The 26,005-nt window shown below is 41.9% G+C and overlaps 1 protein-coding gene across 9 annotated transcripts in view; it reads right to left on the bottom strand.

Moving 5' to 3' along the window:
* Window positions 1-26,005, bottom strand: part of RALYL (RALY RNA binding protein like) — a 271,005-nt gene that overhangs the window by 22,478 nt on the left and 222,522 nt on the right. For all 9 annotated transcript variants that reach the window (XM_083748037.1, XM_083748039.1, XM_083748038.1 and 6 more), the window contains 3 exons: window positions 16,622-16,697; window positions 12,958-12,990; window positions 549-596 (listed from right to left, as the gene is read on the bottom strand). In XM_083748037.1, coding sequence (XP_083604163.1) covers window positions 549-596; window positions 12,958-12,990; window positions 16,622-16,697 — 157 coding nt within the window. The remainder of the gene's footprint in view (window positions 1-548; window positions 597-12,957; window positions 12,991-16,621; window positions 16,698-26,005) is intronic.

The following is a 26,005-nucleotide window of genomic DNA, read 5'->3' on the forward strand; positions in this document are numbered from 1 at the left end:
TCAACACAGCCACATGAAAGTATATCAGTAAATGCCATCTTACACTGTTCTCAGTGTGGGCAGCCTGTTCCTGTGGATCATCTTCAACAGCAGCAATGTGTCTTAGCTGCTGCAGCTGAGGCACAGCCCATTATACAAAAAGCAAGCTGGAGTCCCTCCGATCTGCCCCATTGGTTAACAGCTCCTTCCCATCTCATCCTGTTGGAAATGTTGCCTTTCATGCTAATCTGTGGCCCACTCCTCTCCCTCCACAGTGACATAAAGGCACCAGAGATGTGCAGAATAGTACCTCCAGTCAAAGCTCTGATTCCTGAGCAGGATTATTCCAGAAATTAAGCCTGCCATGGTGCACAGTGCACCCCCAAAATGGAGCTATCATCCTGATATGATATAATCTGAATATAAAACAGAAACGCAAACAAGCAATAAAAACAAGCTGAGTCCCATGAGGAAACAAAAGCAAAGGTTTTCCGATCTGGTTTTGTGAAAATATGTCAAATAAGGAGTATAATATATGTAACCAAAGACAGTAATAAGAGTGCACATACCGATTGTAGAAATCATCCCTGTAGTAGTCATAATCAAAGACATAGCCACTGCAGAAAAGAACACAAATGAATTCATGTGAGGTGACATGACTGAATTATCTGATAAATAGCATTATGTAACATTTTGAAATTACAATGCTAATTCAGGTCTGCATCTCTGGAGACTGCTTCATCCCTGTTACTTTTATTGACTATTGTTTGGAAATATTGAAATTTGAGTCTTTGAACTAGTCACAATCTCACTAAAAATGCAAGGATTGCAAGGTGAAAAGGAAACACTGGTTTAGATTTGATTAAAAAAAACCCACAAAAAATCCTGTTGTTATTATCTAATCACCAATGTGGTGTAGTAGTTAAAGTGCTGGGTTCAAATCCTCACTCAGCCACGGAGCTCAGTGGGTGACCTTGGGCCAATGACTTTCTTCTTGCCTAATGTACCTTGTAGGATTGCTAGTGAGAATAAAATCACGTACAGCACCCTGAGTTCCTAGGAATGAAAATGTAATTAATCATAAGAATGCACAACACGTTCAAAGAAATCCAGGAGACATCCCAGTTCTATAAATAAGAATAGCTCTGATGACACTTAGCAAGACTGTTCTGCTATAGTTACAGCAGCACCCTTTGCTTGCTTGATATGAATCAAGTCTGCCTTATGCTACTGAATTTTATTTTCAGTCTCATTATATCAGGTTATTGTCAAATATCAAAGCTAATCAAGGGGCATTAAGTAAAATCAAGGGGCAGACTGAGGTGATAAGGAAGGGCCAAAGCTCCGTGGTGATCAAGCTCTGCTTTGATCACACTGTACCCTGCACCACTCCAGGTGGAATGGAAATCCTGAGGAATCTCAGGGATAAGAATTCTGCAAAACTCAAAGGCTATCATTTGACTATCACTGGAAGCAAGTATGGTGGTTACAATTTGCATGCACATTACACACTTCCACACATAAATGTGGCCTCCAGATCCCACGATATTTTTCTGTCCCTCTTTTATTACTGTACAGATGGATCACACCTACCACTTTTCAGTGCTTTCGGGAGTAATGTACAACATATGCACATATTCAATTTAAAACGGTTCTATGACAATTAAACAAGATACTCACTTAACTCAGTTCTAATTTTGGCCACTTTATACCTACATAGCATAACAGCTCTGGAGAATGATAACGATAGTAATAATAGTTGTAATTTATAAGGCAATTGAAGAAGGCAAGTGCTTAATTTTGCGGCCTCTCACTAATCCATCTTTGGTTAGTGAGCCACAGGTGAAAATGTTTTCATCCTAGTTAGTCCAGCATCCTGTTTTCCACAGTGCTGGAAGCAGGATCTGAGTGCAACAATACTTCCCCACTCTTGTTCCTAAACGACTCAGAAGTACACAGCCTCTGATGCTGGACATCATGAGTAGCAGCCATTGACAGTCTTATTGTCTATGAATTTGTCTAATTCCTTTTTAATGCCACCCAGGAAGGTGGCCATTACTACATAACATGCTAAAGAATTCCATAGTTTAAATATGTGTTGTGTGAATAAGTATTTCTTTTTGTCTCTCCTCAAATCTCCCACCAATCAACTTCTAGTATTATGTGAGAGGGGCAAAACATTCCTCTATCCATCCCCCCCCCACATGCATTATTTTACATTATCATGTCCCCCCACCCTTACTCATTTTTTTTCTAAACTAAAAATGTTGGAACCTCCCTCCATAGGGGAGTTGCTCAGGCCCCCTGATCGTTTTATTAATCTGCACATTTTCCAGCTCAACAATATCCTCTTGGAGGTGTGGTGACCAGAACTGTTCATAGTATTCCCAACGAATCCCAAAAGCATAATATCATCCAGAAAGCATGATAATAGACCTAAGCTTTTCTGAAAGGAGATGCAAGACAAATGCCACGAAAATGAGTTATAATTGTAGGCAATCTTGTTTTAGTTTAAGCGACTGAATGTTGAAAGACGTAGGAAGGCCCCTTTAAAATGAAAAAGGTGTTTAAAGTGAAATGAAGCTAAGTGTGGAGAAATGGAGGAAGTATTATGACTAAAATATAAGAAGAAAAGCAGTAAAGATGAAAAGGAGTAAGAATTATGTTTTGCAGCCTAATTACTGTGATATGGATCCAATGATCTCATTCAGTCGCCATGTGAAACGAGAGTTTCATATGAGGCGAATGAACTGCAGACAGCTTCAAGTTTGCACACTCCATCTCCTCTGTGCCCCCCTAACAAGGCTGTGAGGAGCGTGGAGCTCTTGCTTCCATTTTTGCTTAGTGCATAAACGTTATGTTTATCTTTTTATCTTTAAGGTGTCACGAGAATCTGTTGTTTTTTTCTCCAGCCTTGGTTATCTTCCTCTAGCAACTCAACTGTCCCCTTATTTCTCTCTTCTCAAACTCTTGGGGACAATTAGCCACCAAGACAAGTATCATAAGGGGGAGTGCAAGAAGTGGAGTGCTGAACTCATGCAGGTGTGATTTTTGCATTTCTGTATGTTTGCTTTGCTGTTGTTGCTGTTCAGTTTTAAATTAATTATTTGTATTTTACGCATTGTGACGGCTTATAGCTTTTAGCAATAAAGATTTCATTCATTCATTCACCCAAGGAGAGATGAAATGAACATAAACAAGGACTGAAGAAAGTATCCAATCAGATGGTGTTTCCTGCTTGGCAGGGGGTTGGACTCGATGGCCCTTGTGGTCTCTTCCAACTCTATGATTCTATGATTCTAGGTGGCCCCTTCCAAAGTTAGTATCTGACATGTGTTCTGATGCCTGCAATACCTTGGAAGAGGAAAGGAATGGTGTTACATCGAAGCATGCAGAAAAATACTGTATAGCAAAAACAGCTTTGACACTGTTACCAAATACCTGTCTGGAAAGGCCCTTCCATTTAGCTCTTTTTCATATGGGGAGTGCAATGTATAGCCACACTCTTATTCTGTTGTATTTGGCAGCCAGGCCAGGAGAACAGGATTTCGCCCTTTTGCCAATATGGAAATAAAGCTGACCTCTGTGTGGAAACAGCAGAACTGTATCTTTTGGAAAGAGCTGCTTGTTTACTACTGAGCACCGTCCAACAATTTTGAGAGCAATAAAAGCTGTTTCCCACACTCTTCATTAATGCCTTAATGGGCTTTTTAAAGGAATGCTTTTGGTCTCCTTTTCAATAAATGAAAGTTACCAGGTAATAAACTACAATAATTATCATCTCTAAACTACAGCCTCCCTATTTGTCTCTTATCCTTTAGTCATTGTGCGTGATTAAGCACACATATAAAGGACTCTCTGAGGATCAGAGACACAGAGGCTATTAATTTATTTGCAGATATGCACAGCGTTACTAACATTATAGCTTTGTTACATGATGAAGAGCTGCAATTAGTCCAGATTTTAATATTTAAGTGTTTTATGCTTCTATATTAAGGAGGGACAATCCTTATTCAAGTGAGAAAACATCTATCTATGGTAAGATGGACTTTACTCACATGGACCATATAAGGATAACTGAGCTCCATGCAGGAATTCCAGGGATCTAGCCTAATGAGCTGCCACTATGTCCACTAGGTTTCAGAACCTGTTTCAGGTGCATTTCACAATGTAGGAGATGCCAAAGAGATCAACTGCAGTTCTTCAAGCAGCTTGTGCACATCCTCAGGCTGCAATAATCTAAACTGATCCAGTATAGATGGAACAGACAGTACTCTAGCACCTCCATGGGAATTGCTATCACTGTGGCGTCTGACTCTGTCGGAATCTGAGTGAATTTATCCCTAAAGCATCTTGCAAAGTTGTTACAGCTGGCCTCTGAGAATGTCAGAGCACCACTCTCTTGGCCAGCTAACAAAAGCCCATTCACCACTCAGAAAAGCTCTGCTGGATGGCTACTTGCAGATGCAGTGGTGGCAGAAAAGTAAGCTTTTTCCACTGCAGCTATGGCCATGCGGTAGGTATGATGGTGTGTCCTCACCCATGTTTGGCCAGGTTTGGACCCAAGTCTTATGCCATCCATGCTTTAGCTGCCAAGCTTCCTGTTCCATTGTATTTAGATGACCTGTTGCAGAGTCATAGGCTCTTGAAGATCTCCAGCAATGGACAGCTCAACACCCTTCTAGGGTTCCATTGTCAAACTACTCTTACCCTCAAAACGTTCTTCTAATGTTCAGTCGAAATCTATCTTCTTGTAATTTAAGACAATTAGATTAAGTCCTGTCCTCTAGGGGCTAGGGAATGGGTCTTGGAGACCCTATGTTCAACTGCACAATATATCAGAAAGAACACACAAAATTATGGGTGGAGTATATTGTGGAATGCCCACCTCCTCCATATTCCTTGAAATGACCCCACATCTCTGTCAATGGCTTCTATGTTTAGGCCCTGTCATTCCCCTGCATCAGAGACTGTACCACATCCAACGTGTATTCAAGGAAGCACTCTTGTCAAACTGTATAAATGCAGGATTGATTATATGATTTATTCGTTATGTGCTACTTGTTGCTGTAGTTCAGTTTGATATCACAGATACAGAAGACTTTCATTGACAGATATAGGAATAAGTGATGAGCTTAAGCCATGAAATGTTTCTGCTGCATTTCATGTATGGCACCTTGATAAATTAAAATTATGGCTGTGGCAGCGGACCTGAAAGAATAATCACTTTTTGAGGACTAAAACAGAATTCCGGAAACACGCTGTACTCCCATGAGAAATAGTAGCCTGGGGACTACTGAATGGAATGTAGTGGGAAAGCACAGTATGTTAAACAACCATCAATTACAAAATGATGGTGTCAGAGTGCAGAAAAGTGGGAAAGCAAAATTTCTAAAGAGGGGAAGGATCTTTCCTTTTCAGTAGTTAGTTAAAACAAGAAACAGACTGCCTTGAAGGGTTGTAGAGTTCCCCTTGTGATACTGGAGACTATACAGCAGCAGATTACAGAAATAAATGGTCTGATAAGACTGCTGCTTGAGAGAATAAAGTTTATATTCTCCGCAAACTAAGCCAATCTGAATACAAGCTTACATGTGGCTATTATGGAGCCATGAGTTCAAGAGGTTAACAAAAATAAAGGTCCAATGCTAATTGACTTGGAGAAGAAGCAGGAAGGAAGTAAAGGCCGAGAGAAAAAATAATCTAAAGGGAGTTAGTCAAGAAGGAATCAGTAAAGGAAGAATATTTTTTAAATATATTTATGTTTATCTCTCGCCTTTCTCCCAAGTTTGGATTGAGGGCAGTTTATAACATTTAAAAACATCAATTATAAAATGCGGAATAATAAAAACAAACTAGTTAAAAGCAATAATTAAAATTGCAACATATTTAGAAGCAGCAATTAAAATCTAAATTTGACAGCAGCCCAGTGATCAGCATCATCTGCACCTTAGTTTCCAAAGGCCTATTTGAATAGGAAGGTCTTAGCACGCAAGAAGAAAGATAACAAAGAGGGAGCCCATCTAACCACTCTTGGGAGGGAATTCCACAAAATGGGAGCAGCCACGGGGAAAGCTCTCTCTTGTGTCACTGCCAGCTGTGCTTCTGATATTGGTGGGACCAAGAGATGATGCTCACCTGAGGCCTGGTAGGTTCACATAGGGAAATACAGTGGTACCTCTGGTCACGTACTTAATTTGTTCCGGAGGTCCGTTCTTAACTTGAAACTGTTCTTAACCTGAAGCACCACTTTAGCTAATGGGGCCTCCTGCTGCCGCCGGAGCACAATTTCTGTTCTCATCCTGAAGAAAAGTTCTTAACCCAAGGTACTATTTCTGGGTTAGTGGAGTCTGTAACCTGAAGTGTATGTAACCCAAGGTACCACTTTATGATATTTCAGGTAGAATAGGTTATGTTTCTGTCTGTTGCCCCTCCAGAGATTCAGATGACTTACTGTAAGTGTTGCTGCTTTAATCCTAACAGTTGAGAGGCCACTTTGTAAGAACAATCCCATATACAGTACTTTACGGTAGTGTGATCATCTAGTCTAGAGGTTACTAGACCATGAATGATATATTCACCTCCCCTTTGTAGGTAATAACAAGGCAATCAAAAGTATATGTGCTTCTATTATACTTAGGTACAAAGTAACTTAAAGCATTTAAGTCTCTACAACTACTCAAGGCAATGCCAGTAGACACACCATTGCTTTTTTATAGTCTTTTTGAATCGAACCATCACAATTTCTCAGAACAGCCTACAGCAACCTACTCCATCTCCCCTGAACGGCATGAAAGACTTGAAAATGTTAACCTCTTCTTCTCACTTGTGATATGCTTGCCCTTTTGACCTCCAATTTCCCCCCTGTTTTCTCCCTGTAAGAGACCGTTACCTTTACTCATCAACAGTGACCTTAGAGATCTGTTGTGTTTTCCATGAATGCTCTGCACACCAAGACAGGTTTATAGCTTGTAAAGTATAATGTGGAACATGAAACACGTCCTTCACTGAAACCTATGTGCAACCAAAGGGTATTCTGAACTCCATCAACTTGGTAATGGCTTTTTTGTTTTATATAAAGAGTAGATTTTGCAATGAAACAAAGCTTTACACGTTACTTACTAAATGGCACTGCCGGAAAGGCAAAGAAGGAAAAACTTAGCCTTAAGGGATGATGAAAGGTGACTTTGCCAGTGCAGTCTGATTCTGCTGAGCTTACATGAAATTCAGGTCTGGTGGCAAGCACCGCAAGGAATATTAACCTTGCATCAGTACTGGTTATCATTAATACATACATTTTGGATTCTCCTTTTATTTGAGAAAATATAAATAAACAAAAGAGCAGAGGAGGCAGTCTTCTACAGGTATTTTGGCAGTATCTGGGGTTTTCAGGGGTTTGTTTGACTCAGACCTAATCATGGTATACATTACAATATCAGATCAGGAGTGTGGTGCTGATAACACCAAGGTTGCAGGTTCAATCCCCATATGGGACAGCTGGATAGTCCTGCATTGCAGGGGGTTGGACTAGATGATCCTCAGAATCCCTTCCAACTCTACAGTTCTATGAACTTCTATGAAGACACATCCTTTTGCAAAGACCTTTGGCACTGGAGGATGAGATCAGAATAGCCTTCCTATTGCAGTGCTAATCTGTTTCCAATTGCTGTTGATTTAGTTTAATTCATGGTTTAGTAACATAGGTGTATTACATATTGTATTCGGCTGTGTGTTTGGTGAAGGTTCTAAATGCCTATAAATAAAAAAGAAAGGAAACAGATTTCTTGAACCCTTCCTGCCTTACAAGTTCCTTCCAGACACATCCACACTACACCTTAAAACACATTATTTTCCCTAAAGAATTCTGGGCACTGTAGTTAATTAGGGTGGTGGGAACTGCAGCTATGTGACAAGCAAACTACAGTTCCCAAGATTCTTTGGGGGGGAGCTATGTTATTTCAATGTATGGGATGGATGTGATAATGCAGGAGAGGGTGGTGAATAAAAGTACAGCGCTCTCCTGTATACAGTTTCCTTGGAACCAGATGAAAGTATGTTTTTGGTTTAGCTAAGAATCCGATGACATTTCAGAAATGGAAAGTTAGTTTTGGTACTCATTACAGTTCCATCCAGAATTCCTCTGCATTTGACACCACAGTGTGAAGTAGTGGAAACAAGCAACAGCTTTGTCAGGTTTGCCAGCTGATTGTGCATTTTGCTCTAGGCAAACGTAACTCAGTGTGTGACTGCAGCCAGGGTTTAATAAATACAAGAATGCAGGAGAAAGCATTTTGCCATTAGGTCCAAGTCTTAACTTCTACCTAGAGAATAAATCTATGGTGATGTTCAGCACATCATTAGAAAGTACTCTGGAGGTTTCTTAAAAAGTTAATAGCAGGCATGGGGGCTCCAGATTCTTATTAGGACTTCAGCTCACAATGAAAGAGAAAACTATGCAACAACACACCCTGCATGTATCTAGATTCTAGTAGGTAGCTGTGTTGGTCTGACGCAGTAGAAATACACACACACACACACACACACACACACACACGAAAGCTCATACCAAGAACAAACTTATTTGGTCTCTAAGGTGCTACTGGACAATCTTTTAATATATATTTCTCCTGCATGTATCTATTACTGTTAGACTAAAGCTCTCAAAAATGCTAATGGGACAATAGCTCTGTGTGTTGGCTTCAGGTTGTCCTTATGTGCTTTTTTGCCTAGCTGAACTGCCCCCTTGAATGGTAATACCTCTTGCTTGCATGAAGGTTGTAGACAGGCATGTTTGTATGTGTAGAATTTCTGCATGTTGTATGGGAGCCTATTGTACAAAAGTAAAGAGTTACATATGTGAGTCCACTCAGTTCTCCCTCTAGCCACACCAGCACTGGCACAAACCATTCCAGACTCTGCATTCATCATGTGAGGCCCTTCTTAGTGTGCCTCCTCCATGTGAGATCCGGAGGGTGGCAACACGAGAACAGGGCCTTTTCTGTAGTGGCTCCCCATTTGTGGAATGCTCTCCCCAGGGAGGTTTGCCTGGCACCTTCATTATATATTTTTAGGTAACAGGTGAAAACACTCCTTTTCAACAAGCCCTTTGGCTGATTAATAATCTACAGCCTTTTAAATGTGTCTGTGGGAAGGAAGGGGTTATTATTTCATTTTGATTTAAAACTTGTATTTTTATCTTGTATTTTATTCTGTGAACCGCCCTGAGATCTTGTCATGAAGGGTGGTATAACAACAACAACTACGATGATGATGGTGGTGATGTTGATGATGATGCAACCCTCAGACGTTTGCTCACAACAGCCATTTGGCTGAAAATGGTTTCTGACCTCTGGGCTAAATCTCTTCTCCCTGTGTGGTAATGAACCCTCCCTCCACTATCCAATAGAACAACAACGACCCCAACATGCAGCTGTGTGATGCCAAGCATTGATTCATTTAGTGTTACACCTACTTTTTTCCCCCTGCACAGAAGAAGACACCTGTGTGACCATTAATACTTCATCTATACAAGTCATCAGCACTTGACAATCCAGTCAGAACTAAATTAACTCTCAGAGAAGGCAGCAGGAAAATAGGGGACTTGGAAGGCTGAGCCAGCTCTGAATCATTTGTCAGTACTCTCAACACTAATGAAAGCTGCTGCCAAGATAGTGCTTTCAGTTTTCACCTTGCAAGCAGCCGAGAAGAGCTTTTCACAAACCCCTTCACCGAAATGAACGGGAATCGTTCTGAAACAGGTCTTTTTTGCTCATGAAGCCCGCAGAAGCTGCTTTGCAATTGCAGAGATCTGCTGAGGCCTTAAGCAATTTCTTACTTAGCCAAAGAACCCGGTAAAAGCAATGATAATCTTTCACTAGTCATGATTACTCTTATAATGGGCCCTTAATGAAATAAGAAGGAACAGGTTGTGTTAATTAAATTGCAAACATGTAATGGGATTTTTATCTCCCACTTGACTTAAAATAGACTTAAAACTCCAAATCCTTTTCAGTCCTGTGGTCAGCAGAAGCTACTAATATATCATTTACCATCTTGGTCCCTCCCCCCCCCCCCACATTTCCAGTGAAGAAACCTGGAACTAATAGGAGTGGGGGCTCCAAAACCTATGGTGAGCACATTTGGGAAGGCAGGTTTAGAGCAGATTAAATGATACATAAGGTCCGTATAGTAAAAGCTATGGTTTTTCTGGTAGTGATGTATGGGAGTGAGAGCTGGACCATAAAGAAGGCTGATTGCCAAAGAATTGATGCTTTTGAATTATGGTGCTGGAGGAGACTCTTGAGAGTCCCATGGACTGCAAGAAGATCAAACCTCTCCATTCTGAAGGAAATCAGCCCTTAGTGCTCACTGGAAGGACAGATCCTGAAGCTCAGGCTCTAATACTTTGGCCACCTCATGAGAAGAGAAGACTCCCTGGAAAAGACCCTCATGTTGGGAAAGATGGAGGGCACAAGGAGAAGGGGACGACAGAGGATGAGATGGTTGGATAGCATTCTCGAAGCTACCAACATGAGTTTGACCAAACTGTGGGAGGCAGTGGAAGACAGAAATGCCTGGTGTGCTCTGGTCCATGGGGTCACAAAGAGTTGGACACGACTAAACGACTAAACAACAACAACACATCTAAGCTGAATACTAAGCCAGAATCACCAAACTGTGCACACAATCAGTAAACAGAGCTGATTTCCTTGTATAACGGCATGGGAAGCCTATGTCCCTCCAGATGTTGCTGGACTCCCATATGCCATCAGCCCCAGCTGGAGTGACCAGTTGTAGTCCAACATTATCCAGAGGAACCCAGGTTCCCAATCCCTGTGCCGTGGAAAGGAAGGCATAGATGTGTCTATTGGGAAAAATGTTCCACTATCACTGTTGGCAGCAGTATGCCTCTGATGATCAGTTGCTGGGAATCACAGATGGGGAGAATGCTGCTGTGCTTGGGTTCTGTTTGTGGGTTTCCTATGAGCATCTGTGTTGGCAACTTTGAAAACAGGACACTGGAACAATTGGCCCTCTGGCTGGATCTAGCAGTGCTGTTACATTCACAAAATGGAGGTGAGGAAAAGATGTTTTGGCCACTTTTAAAGTTACATTTTACCACCGCACCTGTATTTTTATCTGTTAGCTTCCTGTTTCTTTACTCCTACGCATAGTTACTTTGATATCTTCATCGGAATCTGCTATGATATAGATGTGAAAACACTCACTCCATCACTGCTGTTAATTACAGCCTTCTTGTCTCTCTAACCAATCTGACCGGCTAAACCTTTTGCAAAGCTAATTTGCAGGATTATTTTTGGTAATCTTGGCTCAGCCTTCTCACTTCAAACCTATTCACCTAAAGTGCTTGTTGCTCAGAGACTGATCCACTAAAGAAAACTACCCTTTGTTTGAAGTATAGCTTCTTGCCTAGTGCAATATGACTGCAGGTAGCCAGGTCTCTTAAGGAAACCTCCTTCAACAGCTGCCTCCCACTCTTCTTCAAGTGTTGGGGAGATTTCAGAATAAACAGGCTCCTGTCCATACCAATGTAAAGGTTTCCACTTTAGAACTAACTACAGGGGTGCAGTTGTAGGCAGCTTGGCTGCTTCCAGGGGAAGGAAGACAATGGAAGTGGAGCTGGCTAGGGCTGGAGTAGGTTTTCACCCTCCTGTCTCTGCAGCCAATGAGACCTGGATTAATAGACTGCAATATAGTGCAAACATAACTTTTATATGTACTGGGAAACAAAATTAAAAAAAAAATATGAATGACTCGCTTTATTGCAATATTCGGTCTATTGCAGTGGTCTGGAACCAAACTCACACTATATCCATAGTATGCTTATGCACTTCGGGATATCTGAATCTGTAGGAACTGTGGTGTATTCTAGCCATGGATAGATAAAGCAAACTGGGATCAAACTATGATTTGATATTCTGGTTTGTTAGCTAAGCATAGGTAGAACATGGCAGACTTCCTTAAATTTGAATATCACGGGGAAGGAAGTTTACAATCAAAAGCAGCAGCTTTAAAACAGTGTTTCCCAAACTTGGGTCTCCAGCAGTTGTTGGACTACAATTCCCTTCATTCCTAGCTGGCAGGACCAGTGGTCAGGGATGATGGGAATTGTAGTCCAAAATCAGCTAGAGACCCACGTTTGGAAAATTCTGCTTCAGAAGTTCTTATTACATGTACTTTGGAATAAGAAAGGGGAAGATGGAGCACTTGAGTCAAGGCTTATGAAGGCTCTGCTAGATTCTGCTAGTTTTACATCAAGTGAAATATCACAAAAAATGCAAAAATTAACTGGTAAGAAAATGGTTGTCTGTATGCAACTGAAAAAAAGCACAAGCAAAAATATTTTTTTGGATAACACATACAGGAAAGAGACAGAAACAGAAGAGGAAAGCAATAATGTAACCAATAAAGGAAGGGGACGTGATTCTATGCTCAGTTGACTTTTTCCATTATGAAAACAGGGTATATATTAAGGTCACACAGAGGAAAAAGAATTAGCTAGGATGTTCATCTGATCATATGTTTATGGCTAATAAAAGTTAATGAAATTAGGAAAAAAATACATTTCACTTCCAGTAAATCAGAGAAAACATCAGGCCAGTATGAACGCTACTTAGATTGCAGCTAAGTGTGCTACTAAATAAACCAGCATAGCTGCTTACTTTGTGATTAGACCTTCAAATTAAGCAAGACAATACTGTAGTTGGAAATTGAACTACACCAGTTATGTATAACTGAATAGTTTCTGAGAAAAATCTCCAGCCAAAGTGTGTGTGTTTGTATCTATGTGCAATACAGTGACCACTCCTCTATCCCCATTCCCCCAAATTTTAATGAGTGCCATAGTAAAGCAATGATGGTACTAAACCCTAAATCTTGTTGAAGACAGTAAGAGAGCGGGGTATCCTGTGAAATTAAAAACAAAACTACAATACTCAGCTACAGGTTCTTACTCACCCAACAGACAGGAAAGGCTCCTTCGATTCAAGTCTGTTAAACAAACAATGCAGTGAAATAGTTAAATATATTCAAAGAATGCATAGATAACATACTGCACAAGGTTGACATTATATGTTGTAGTCCGGGGTGGGGAATATGTGGCCCACCAGATGTTGCTGAAGTCCAACTTCCATCACTCCTGACTCTTGGCCATGCCAGGTGGGTGTGGTAGGAGTTGCTGTCCAACAACATCTGCAGGGCCACAGGTTTCCCACTCCTGCCCACACAGGAGGGCAATGCTAAGCATCTGCCAGGACCGAAGTCTGGCAGAAGATCACGACCATCACCAGAACGCCATATTCATGATGGACAGAAGCAACCAAGAAAATCATAGACAGTGTGAGGAAATTCTCCTTTGCATGCTTGAGATTTTCCACTTTCACCTGGCATCTACATTTCTCAAGGGTTCCAAAATCTTTGAACCAACATCAGTGGACTTCAGAAAGGACCTTCTACACACTGTGATGTAGTGGTTAGAGTTTTTGATTACGAGAGGGGAAACCCACATTCAAATCCCCAGCCAGCCACGAAGCAGGGTCAGTCTCTATCTCTCTGTGTTGTGAGGATAAAATGGAGTGGCAGAGGGCAATGTATATCACACCTTGAGCTCCATTAAGGAGAAGCAGCCAGTAAATATAAAAAAGAAAGAAAGGAATACAAAATTTTGTAACAAAGACCAGCAGGAGCAAATGGACAGTTATAAAGTTTTGCAATGAAGGCAAGAGGGACAACTTCAATATTCAGATAAAATATATTTGGGGGTGCATTTCTCTGAAAGAAAGGGAGCGGGGGGGAATGTGTGATGACCTATGGATAAAGCACTGAAATTAAAAATCTGGTTGAAATCCATTCTCAAGAGTTGAGATTCAATTTGCTCAAAATACAGCTGCCCTCCATTTGACCCTCCCTTAGTATATTTGACTAAATGGTTTTAGGTGATTTGTAGTGATACAGTAAATTACTTCAAAGAGTTTCAGGCAATAGAGGAAAGCAATTATCCATTGGCCTTTCATTTAAATTGCTCTTTAATTTAAATTAGTAACTTAGTGCAATGAAACTAAAATAAAGATGTTAAAACTGCAGCGTTACATGGAAAAGAATAAGCTCTAATCGTGGGGTTTATTCACACATTATTCATCACCTCTCAGCACCCATAATTGTGCAGGGTGGTTCCTTATGAAGAGCAATCCAGCATAGCTTTCTTTCCATTGTTCTCCTGCTGATAAAGTGTATTCTCCATTACACTTATGCTTTAATTATACCGCTTTTAATTTTATCTGCCAAGTAAACTTGTAACGTCGTTCAAAAACAATATACATAAGTTTACTACTCTCTATATAAAGAAGATAGGTATGACTAAACATAGTAATTATCAAGGGTTTTATGAGTAATTTAATAAGGAATATTAATATGCCGCTGGTCCTTCACACATTAAATGCTTTTATTCATGACACCTATGGGGTTTCTTAAGTATCCTCCATCACTGTGCTGAGACACTTGAAGAACCACACCATCTGCAGTCACCTTGTGCCCCGAAACCTCAAATGCCACTTCACATCACTAAGTATGAGACGCCAGGGCATGGGAAGCTCTCAAGCAGAGAGAATTATTGGCTAGGTATCTCTCATGTTGCAGCACCACCCAGATCGTGGATACGGTGAGGAGCCACAGTCACCAGGCCAGGTGATCTGAAGAGCCAATGGGATATTTGCTGGCCTTATACAATTGTTGCATATTGAGTCTTCATCATCCAGTGCTAGGCTAGACTTGCAGCTGTCATCATCCTGCCCCACGTCTTCCTTTTGGAACTTGGCCATCTACTTTCTGTGACAACATATCTGCCTGTGGTCTCTCTGACCACTGTTGGCTGCTTTGGACCTGGACTTGGAGTTGTCTCTGGCCCCCTATGTTAAGTCAATGCTCTGGCTTTTTCTCTTGGCCTGACATGGGCTATGTACTCTTACCTCTGTCCCTTCCAGCCCTGGTCTTGACAGCAAGATGCCACCAAGAGAGGGTGATCTGCAGCAAAGCAGCTACAGACAGGGTTGTTACATTTTGTCTTGGAATGCCCCCACTTACCATTTCTTCTCCCTACACTAGCTCATATTTTGAGATGTTTACCCCACCCACCCACAGGATCTTTGGAGAAAGGGAGGACTATAAACAATTCTGATAGATAAATAAATAAAATAGGTTTGTGAGTATTCTAAAGAAGAAAGCAGCCAAGCAATCAATAACCATCCCTGCTCTGTCGTATTTTAGTTTATTTTGCTCTGAACACCTGCACTTGAAGATGATAAGGTTTGACGGATCTCAGCTTTTCAGCAACAGATTTGCCTATCTGATGTCTTTCACAGAATTGGATCAATATGGATATAGCCCTGAGATCCACAGCAATAGTAGGAGGAAATATACGTTCAGCTGTCATCTTCAAGTACTGCTTTCCTAGCTACATCAATACTTATTTGGATAAAGCTGATGCCAGCTGACCTTTTTCTACCCTGCATCAACAAGCTGTAATGAGCCCATCAGACTTGGCATAGCAAAACGGGGCTGACTGTTCTAATGCAAACAACAAGTGGCACTTCAGCACATGCTTACTTGTACATAATCAAAAACAATAGAAGGCTGCCTTCCTAACACCCCTAAGATAGAGATTTTATGTTTGCATTCCTCCTTCCTCTGCTAATATTGACAAGCAGGTTATGAATTGTGTTGACAAAATGCAATTATTGCTTATTATGCAGCAGCCTGTACTTTCCTCATTTTTAAGAGGGCTGGGTTCAACCAGGAACACATTTTCTAACAATTCCAATCCAGAGATAATGTCCTGGATCCAAAGAGTTACTTGCACTCATGAGAGGAATTCCATTAATTCAGACTTGCACTACTTTTGCATTTCTCCTGGTCTAAGTTCACCCAACCAGGTTAACCAAAGCCATGGGTGCCAAACTCAGACTGAAACTGGTTTGAAATGGATCTAGATAGCAGATGTCATCCCAGAGAGTCCGGAATCAGTTGACAACCACTTGCTTGAGCAGCTTGCCACCCACTTTACTCCAGGATAGGGTTTGTATGTGTGTGTGTGAAAACTGATTATTTACCATGAAGGTTCTTCTGGGACTAGGGAGCCCTTCAAACACCATGGCTCTAAATTGTTGACCCCTCAACAAGACTAATTAACATGCTCTGTTAAAAAGAAAGGATTTTACCAAGCCCTTAAAATTAGACCTGCTGCCATAAGGAGAACTGTGTACATATGGATGACTTTAATATGTCCCAAAGGGCACCAAGCATTGTTGGATGATGTGGTGGGAGTCTTACTTAATTCCCAAATATTCACAGATGGGTTGTAAGATGCTGCGTGCAGGTGAGAAGTTGCCCTAGTCTCTGGTGGGAAAAAGCCGCAATGAAGTGAATGTTAAGCTATAAATATCAAAGTGAGGCAAGGAATGGGTGACAAAGATGCCGTCATTTACTTATTTATTTTCTGGCCAGGTTCCTGTGCCAAGGGATTACAAGATGGACCCTTATTTAAGTGATAATCTTTCACCGTCATGAGGAACATACCCTGAAGACTCAGAAGCTGTTCCTAGGTAGTGTAAGGAGCAGACGAGCCTACCTGTAGAGAGCTGAAAGTGGCCGCTTGTTTCCAGGCTTAGGTCTGTATGGTTTGGGCTCTCCTGCCATGTTGATGTCTGAAAGCAAACATATTGTAGATCTAAATTAAAATGTACTGCGGGGGGGGGGGGGGAGCTTGTACAAAATAATTTGTGAAATGGAATGTTAGAAGAAGAAGAAGGAGAAGAGTTTGGATTTGATATCCCGCTTTATCACTACCCTAAGGAGTCTCAAAGCGGCTAACAATCTCCTTTCCCTTCCTCCCCCACAACAAACACTCTGTGAGGTGAGTGGGGCTGAGAAACTTCAGAGAAGTGTGACTAGCCCAAGGTCAACCAGCAGCAGCATGTGGAGGAGTGGGGAATCGAACCCAGTTCACCAGATTATGAGTCCACTGCTCCTAACCACTACACCACTTGCTCTTAGCAGGAGTAACTCTACTAAAAATTCCAATCTGTTCATTGTAAATGAAACCCAATCCACACTTCCTACATTCTTCCTATGTCCCCAGCTCTTTCTGACTCTTCTGCCCACTTTGTCCTGTCATAAGATCTTCATTCTGCCTCATTCACAGGAACGTTGGAAAGTTGACTTGGACCAGGTGAGAATAATGGTCCATTTCCTCCTACTTTTATCTCCTTTGGCTGGCTGTTGACATCTAGGATCTGGGCCTGAAGACATTCCCATTTCCCGCCACCTGATCCTTTTAGCAAAATGTCAAGGATTTTGACGGGAAACATATATGAGCTGACATGTGAGTCAGACCATAGTTTGATCTAGCTCAGCATTGGCTACACCGAACAGCAGAAGCTTTCAAAGGTTTCAGATGAGGATATTTCCCAGCCTTACCTGGAGATGCTGGGGATTGAACCTCAGACCTTCTGCATGCAAAGCATGTGCTCAACCACTGAGCCATAACCCTTCCTGGTCCTTCCACTTGGTGGCTTCACCTATTCCTCTTTGCTGCAGTTCATGCATGGAGTTCTTTTGGAGGTGGATAACTTTTTGACCCAACAGACCAGATCCTTCTCTGTCCCGATTGGCTGTGGCCCAGCTAAGATAGGCAGGGAGGCAGCCCACCTGTCAATCGCCCTGACATCATTATGACATCAGATGATGAACAGGGAGTTGTCCCACCCACCAGCCCAAGTCCCTTGCACAGTGCTTGTGAAGCTGCCTGACAGCCAGCTGGTGGTTGAGTGCTTGGGAACTGCACAAAGGGCTTAGACAGCCATATGCTCACCACTTGGGAAGTGCTGAGCACAGGGCTTGCAAATATATTTTCTGCAGAGATCAGCTGTGTTATTGAGTTCTCTGCAGGCAGCTCAGTCATGCAGTTCCTCAGCAGATGGAGGGGGTGACTTCAATCCCTTCTTTTTGCAGAGATCAGCTGTGTGATCAAGTTGCCCACGAGAATTTTGATTGCATAACCAATACAGCTGCATCTCCATGTGTCCCACACCTGATAGAGCATAGGATTTCAGGTGTAAGGTAGGTGGACATTATTTGGGAGAAATGGCCTTGCAGGCCAAATTGAGACCTACTAAGCCAAATTTGGCCCACAGGCTGGAGGTTTCTCATCCCTGGTCTAAATAGTATACCTGACTATCATGTCACCTCTCAAAAGTTCTGTATTTCCTCCCACCCACCCCAGACAGCTTTCAGCTGCTGCTCTATCCCAAATATTATCATCACACCGGATAAATGCGCAACAGACTTGACCCACATTTCTGAGGTGCAATCCTCTCTCGCTCATTCACATTCATTTTTCAAGGTTTTTTTGGTCTCTAGTTTATTGTTTCTTTTAGGTCATTTTCCTTTCCTTCCTTTACTCTCTGAACAGGCATTGCACACTGGTGTTTTGCAAATCAAATCACACAAAATTCCAAAATGAGTTAGTTTGGATGAAGCAGTGCTTTAATATATTGACTATTCATATCACAAACCACTTAAGCCAAAGTACTTTTCATTCCATTAACTTTACGGGACTAAAGGCAAGTAATCATCTTAACTGGCTTCTACATTACCTCCAAACACTATCAGTCTTTTTGTGCCTGTGTGTTTGTGGAACTAAGGAAATTTACGGATTGCCCTGGCGATTGGCTTCCTTCAACAACCATTTTTACAAGAGGCAAAATGCAGCAGCAGATGAAACCCAGCCCACATCTCTCCATCTCTAGGGATTATTCTACCTGGCCGTAGGCACTTTCAGAGAGGTGATCCCTCTCTGAGAAGGGCAGTTCAACTTCTCATACCTAGTAGGCCGCAAGAGTACTTTGACACAGAACTTGCAGGCTGCACAGTGCCTTGTCGTGTGGTGGTGGTGGGGAGTGAGGCCAAAATTTAATGCCCCACCCCCCAGCCCTTGCGCTGCCTTCTCAAAAATGGCTAAGTGAGGTGCTGAACTTTGGGAAGGAGACACAAGGTCCTAGAGCACTCCCACCTTCTTCCCAAAGCTGGGAAAGCACTAACCAGGTTTTGGGATGGAGGTGGGAGGACTCTACGACCCTGTCAAAGCCCTCACACCTCCTTCCCAAAGCCCAGTACTTCACTTGCCTGGCTCTGGGAAAGCAGGGAGGGTGTGTGGGTGGGTGAAATGCTGTCTAGGGCCACCAAAAATGGCCCACACATTGCACCACCCTGACTTGGAGTAATATGCTGATCTAGAGTCATCCCATTTTAGCAAAAGCTAAAGGGAAAAAACTGAAAACAGACCAACAGAGTGTGGTGGCAGTGCAGTTGTAGGGGCCATCATTTCTGACTATTCCCAAGCGACTATTTCCAAAGATGCATGAAAATGCACAACTTGTAGATGAAACACACGTCCTGGAGATGGCATTATCTTTTAATATAGCATTCATAGCCACCAGAGAAAAACCACTAACGTCTATCTGAAAGTCTAGCTACATTCACATCTTTTACCTGCCCATATATCACTGTCACCGAGTTGTATTTTTGCCTGTCTCCCATTTCCTCCTAGACCTGCCTCATGAATGCGTAACGGGCACAGATCTATTAATTTTAGTTGAGCTTTCTTTTTCAAGAGTCTTACTAAGGTAAATCTTTCTGGCAAAGGAAAAATATATACTGTCTCAATTTTTTTTAATACAGAGAAAATTACTGAAGAAGTAGGGAAATTACATCCCCACTCTTCTGTGTATGCTTCTGTCCCAAAATTAGTTTAGGAAAAGCCACACAATATTTCTCCTGTTCTACAACCAATGTCACAGTGTTAATGGACCTAGAATTCACAAACAAAGGAGTCAAACTAACATCTCCCAAGGTATTTTGCCTTTATTTCAATGCAGCAGGGGCATTAGGAGCTATTTGAATTGGGGCAACTTAATGGCAAAAGGTAAGGAGTTAAACGGACCTTCCTCAGTCAAACTAGCAGTCCCCTGCATTTTTTTAATTTAGCTATCTATCAACTGGAATATGTTTTTATCCCATCTACATTTCCACTAAAGAAAAAATATGTTAGGAAAATATGATCATCAATTTGCATATGTCATGCGTAGCTTGCTCCTAAGCCTAAAATTTAGCAAATATATAGGATCCTTCATCACCTATTTCTTTTTTTAAAAAAGCATTTTTTAAAAATCACAGGAGATGACTTGTTTATTTGGGGTTTTATTTTGGTATCAGGTATCTAGGTAAAGGTAAAGGGACCCCTGACCATTAGGTCCAGCCGTGACCGACTCTGGGGTTGTGACGCTCATCTCGCTTTACTGGCCAAGGGAGCCGGCATACAGCTTCCGGGTTATGTGGCCAGCATGACTGATCCGCTTCTGGCGAACCAGAGCAGCGCACAGAAACACCGTTTACCTACCCACCAGAGCGGTATCTATCTATTTATCTACTTGCACATTGACGTGCTTTCAAACTGCTAGGTTGGCAGGAGCAGGGACCGAGCAACGGGAGCTCACCCTGTCGCGGGGATTCGAACTGGCGACCTTCTGATTGGCAAGCCCTAGGCTCTGTGGTTTAACCCACAGTGCCACCCACGTCCCCTTATCAGGAATCAAATGGTACACTTAAATAATACCACAGTGAATGCACTGGCAAAGCACCCCTGCTCATCTGAAGTCCCATCAGTGACATCAGCTGATTCAGAGATGGGCATGGTTAGGGGAAATGGCCTCAAGGACCAAACTGGACATCCTGGTGGGCAATGAATAGTCTGTGGGCTGGTGGTTCTTCACCCCTGAACCACTCAATCACACTGGGGCAACATGTCTCACAATGCTGCTGCAATGACTCATCAGAACACTGCAGTTTGCCCTACCCAAACATGCTATCATGTGAGCTGACAGGGCTGAGCCATGGCATTTTGCTACAGAAGAGCACTGGCCTGATGCTTTTACATTATGCTAACAGGCAAATTCGTCTCGGCAAAAACGCATTGAGATAGTTGTTACACAGATCTCTTTGCTTCAGTAAAGAAAGAGCAGTCATGAGAATTCTGAAGTGGGTTTAATAATTTGCCATGCAATCTTCAGCAGTTTTAAGATAAATGCATTATTAAATGAAAGGTCAAACCGCTTCCTCAGTTTTAAATATGTACCTGAGATGCTTTCAAAAGTATCTGTTTAAAAGAGAAAATAATAACAGTAGGTAACCCCCCTTGCAGTATTGCAGGAAATGATTCTGGGATGTTATCACCTGTGCAAGGCTTCTGTCTGGATTCCGGAGATTGTGGACTATAATTAAAATGGAAATTTCATCCTGTGATCTTTTATTATAAATCCACTCTTCCACAATATTTTAATATGGCAATGTTAAGGTCACAGATTTTCAGCATTTTGAACTTCTAAAGCTAAGCTATATGTTGGGAAAGAGAGGGGAAAGAAATGAAATACTGAGGAACTTGACATGGAGGGGGGATCTCTGGGGTTGTAACATTAGTCTCAATATTTTTCTCCTATCAGACTTTCTTTCTATTCACAGACATTTGACCGGGTCACTGTATTCTTAGACATTTTCACATTAAAGGTTTCTTTGGCATTTTCATGTCCTCTGGGAACACGTCAGCACTATCTTGATGTTTATGCCTTGCGGCTCAGCATTTATAGACTTTAATCTGTAAAACTGAACATCCTCTGGGTGTTTTTCTTCTGACCTAGCCATACCAATAGAACTGGTAATGCACTGGCAAGGCAAAACACAGTTGGTGTCAGACTGAAGGGGAACAAAACAGGAGAGGTCAACTCACAAGAAGATTTTACTCCCAATACAATTAGGCCTCAGATAATTGCAGAGCCGGGACAACATGGGGCATTTTGCTGGCCCCAGGCGCTCAATCCTTCCCATCTGGATTTGAACCAAGGAAAAGTGGGGGTGAATGGAGGTGAAGTTGAAAGAAAGCCCAATTAGTGATGTCACACTCATTATAGGTGGCCACAGGGCAAGACTGTTAAGGCATCTTCAAATATCTAAAGGGATCTACCTATCTATCTATATCTATCATCTATCTTTCATCTATCTATCTATCTATCTATCTATCTATCTATCTATCTATCTATCTATCTATCTATCTATCTATCATCTATCATCTATATCTATCTATCTATCTATCTATCTATCTATCTATCTATCTATCTATCTATCTATCTATCTATCTATCTATCTCTATCATCTATCTATCTATCATCTATCTATCATCTATATCTATCTATCTATCATCATCTATCTATCTATCTATCTATCTATCTATCTATCTATCTATCATCTATCTATCTAAACTATCTATCTATCTATCTATCTATCTATCTATCTATCTATCATCTATCATCTATCTATCTAATCTATCTATCATCTATCTATCATCTATCCATCTATCTATCATCTATCATCTATCTATCATCTACCTACTATCTATCTATCTATCTATCTATCTATCTATCTATCTATCTATCTATCTATCTATCTATCATCTATCTATCTATCTATCTATCTATCTATCTATCTATCTATCTATCTCTATCATCTGTCTGTCTATCTATCATCTATCCATCAGCAGTAAGAGTTGTTCGACAGTGGAATGAACTCCCTCTAGAGGTTGTGGAGGTTTTTAAGCAGAGGTTGGATGACCATCTGTCAGGGATTCTTCACCTGCCATCCTGCATTGCCGGGAGTTGGGCTAGATTATTGGGGTCCCTTCCAATTCTATGAACTGTATGATTCTATGACCTGGCAGCAACACAGAGATGCATCTACCGTACCTTTCAGGTTCTCCTATTTTTAGGAGCATGATGTTCCTAAGAAAACAGTGGAAGGATGATAATCAAGGAGCTATATACTTTCTTTTCAACACTATGAGTGAATGATGAGGGTAAACGAAGAAAGAAAGAAAGAAAGAAAGAAAGAAAGAAAGAAAGAAAGAAAGAAAGAAGGAAGGAAGGAAGGAAGGAAGGAAAGACAAAACATTAATTTAGATAATCCACAGAGGTACACTTGTTGGCTCCAGATCTGCATAAGGGAGCTCTTTCTTTCTTTCTTTCTTTCTTTCTTTCTTTCTTTCTTTCTTTCACTACACCTTCAAAGGTTCACTTGCTCCCCACCCCCGCTTGGCCTTCCACCACCGATTAAGAACTTCTTGTTAGGAAGAGGTTTGGTCTTTATAGGCTGTACTGTACCGCCTGGCCTTCTCGCAGCTGCTGTGCAATCTTTCTGTCTCCACAGTGAAAACTCAGCAGCCAGAAGGAAGACGCTTTGCCGAAAACTGGCAACAAACTCAAATTAACATTGCTAGTAAAGATCCTGAACCAGTATCTGTGTCACACAGTGTACTTCCTGTACATGGTTGGGATAAAAATAATTTAATTGCTTGGTTTGCTACTGGATCTGTATCCTCTCTTCTGCTGAAAGTAATTAGAAGCCTTCTGTGTTATTCCAGCTACAATTATTATTATTATTATTATTATTATTATTATTATTATTATTATTATTACTACAGCAGGTTTTGTCAATGCCCTGCACAATAAAAGCATGGTTTCAATAGAATAAGAAATTATTTGTTGCTATCACCTATTAAAGTAATGAAATTGAACCATCATGTGAATCTGCAGGCACGATTTATTTTTTTCCATCCCAAGGAATTCTTTCATTCCTTACCTACAGGAACATAAATCAATTTCGTAAAGAGCCTGGCTAAGCATATCTTGTGCACTTATATATTTCTATGACTTACAGACACACACTCTCTCTCTCTCTCTCTCCTGAGTCAAACCATTAGTCTATCTAGCAAAATAAAATAAAATAAAAATAAAAATGGTAGGAGACCTCCCAAGTTCTGAACTCTGCTACTTCGGAAACTTTTGCAGGCCAAGGGCCACGTTCCATTCTGGGTGACCTTCCAAGGCCCACATGCCAGTGGTGGGCAGGTAACACCATGCACTCATACATCTCTCTCCATCCTCTATCTAGACAAGCAAGGGGCATGATCAGAGTTTGAGGACACATTACAGCCAGGGAAAATGCTCATGTTGCAAAGCAGGACCAGTGAGGAGGTGTGGTCTGGGGAGGTGGTGGGGCCTAGGTGTGATGGCCTGGGAATCGGATTTGGAGTCTGAACCTGAGGAATCCCAGCCTGCACAGGATTCCTCGCCTCCAGAACCAGCTGAGCCGGGGCATGAGCCTGAAGGGTCCTCACCTGTGCCGGATCCTCAGGTGCAGGCACCAGCTGAGTCTGCTCGGGCTCCTGAGGGGGTTGAGGACCCATTGCCTGCAGGTGCTCCACCCTCAGCCCCGTCAGAGGAAGCTGAGGTTGCCTCTGGGTCTTGTAACCCTCCAGCCTCTCCTGAGCTGCAGAGGCTCAGGGCAGAGAGGTGGAGGGAACTAAGTTCCTGCAGGAGGAGTGCTCGGCTCCACGCCAGGAGAGGCGAGTCATCTGAGGATTGGGTCCACCCTATGCCTCAGGGGAGATAAAAGCCAGCGAGCGCCAGTGCCAAGTTGCAGGAGCAACATCGTTGGTTCCAGCCTGATCCCTGACCTGCTTCCCTGCCGGAGCTCCTGACCTCACCCGATGCCCTGCCCTGCACCCAGCTTCAACTTCTACGGACTGCCTTTATATTGTACCATCGACCTCGGACTGGACTCGGACCTCGCCTCTCGGTTAGCCCCGGGACCAGCACACTAGGAAAGTTTTGAGGAGCAGATAAGAGAGGTCTGGAGGGCTTCATTCAGTCCCTAGGCCTGGGGTCCTCACCCCTGCTTCAACGGATGGAAGGGACTGAATGTGGAGCCATACACAGGCAAACCATTTGGACCCCAGAACTACGCCCCCTCTTGCTGCTGCTGCTGCTGTTGATAAGCATCCTTTGCCCCCAAAAGACTGTTGAAGAATTTCTCCCTTTAGAGAATATTCAGTAAAATGGTACCCTTCAATTCTGCAGCCAGCAAATAGCAAAATGAAGTACAGTTGGATTTTGTATTTAATAGAAGGGTTCAGTGAAGAGATTGGGAGCTAAAAAGAGGACCAAGTCATGTTGCTAACACATAAACTATTTCAGTTTCATGTTGCTGCTTTGAAAGTGCTTAGTACGATCTATTAGTCAGCACTCCCCTTGCAATGTGTGATGAATCATGACAATGGCAGACACAGTTGCTCCATCTTAAACTAGGACCTTGTGTAATTGCTATTATTTGTTATCTAATGGATGATGTCAGCTGAGCCTCTTTTCAAAGACTAAAGTGCTGAACAAGTGTAGAAACAGAAATGTGGTTTACAAAAGAAGACTGCCTTGTCTTTTGGGATGTAAAATAAAGTAAAGCACGGTAACAAATGTCAACATTGGTATAGCTGTTTTGGAGCCACAGTTTATTTAAAAATGATATTTGGGCCAATTCTATATGAATCATCAAATGGAAGCTGAATGTAGACAGATAATTTAGTGCAAATCTATCTACATTATACTTAAGTTACATCTGAACAAATCCAGAAAGAAGTTTAAAGTTATATAAATTGTCCCTTTTATAGTGATGTTTTATGTGCTTTGTTGCTACTGCTTATATAAAGATGAGAACATTCTTCCAAGGATTACCTGGATCATCACCTCCAGAGGTACCCTGGATCATCACTTTGTTGCGTGATAATGGAGTGGATGATGGCCAAAAAACTGAAGTTCAATCCAGATAAAATGGAAGTTCTGTTGGTGAATAGTTCACCTGCCCAAACTAGTGGTGTTCTCCCTGTGCTGAACAGGGTTATACTTCAAAGTATAAAAAGACTGGAGACTGCGGCTCATTGATCCATCTTATGATGCATCCATCTGGGGTGCGAGTTGCCTCTGTAGCACTTGGTGTGGCATTTCTGTTCTCTGTAGAAAGAGCTCAGGCAACAGCTGCAACTCTACCTGGATACATGCCCTCAGTGTGGTCCATTCCC

The sequence above is a fragment of the Podarcis gaigeae genome (genome assembly GCF_964106915.1).
Source record: "Podarcis gaigeae genome assembly, chromosome: 7".
In the NCBI taxonomy this organism is placed as follows: Eukaryota; Metazoa; Chordata; class Lepidosauria; order Squamata; family Lacertidae; genus Podarcis; species Podarcis gaigeae.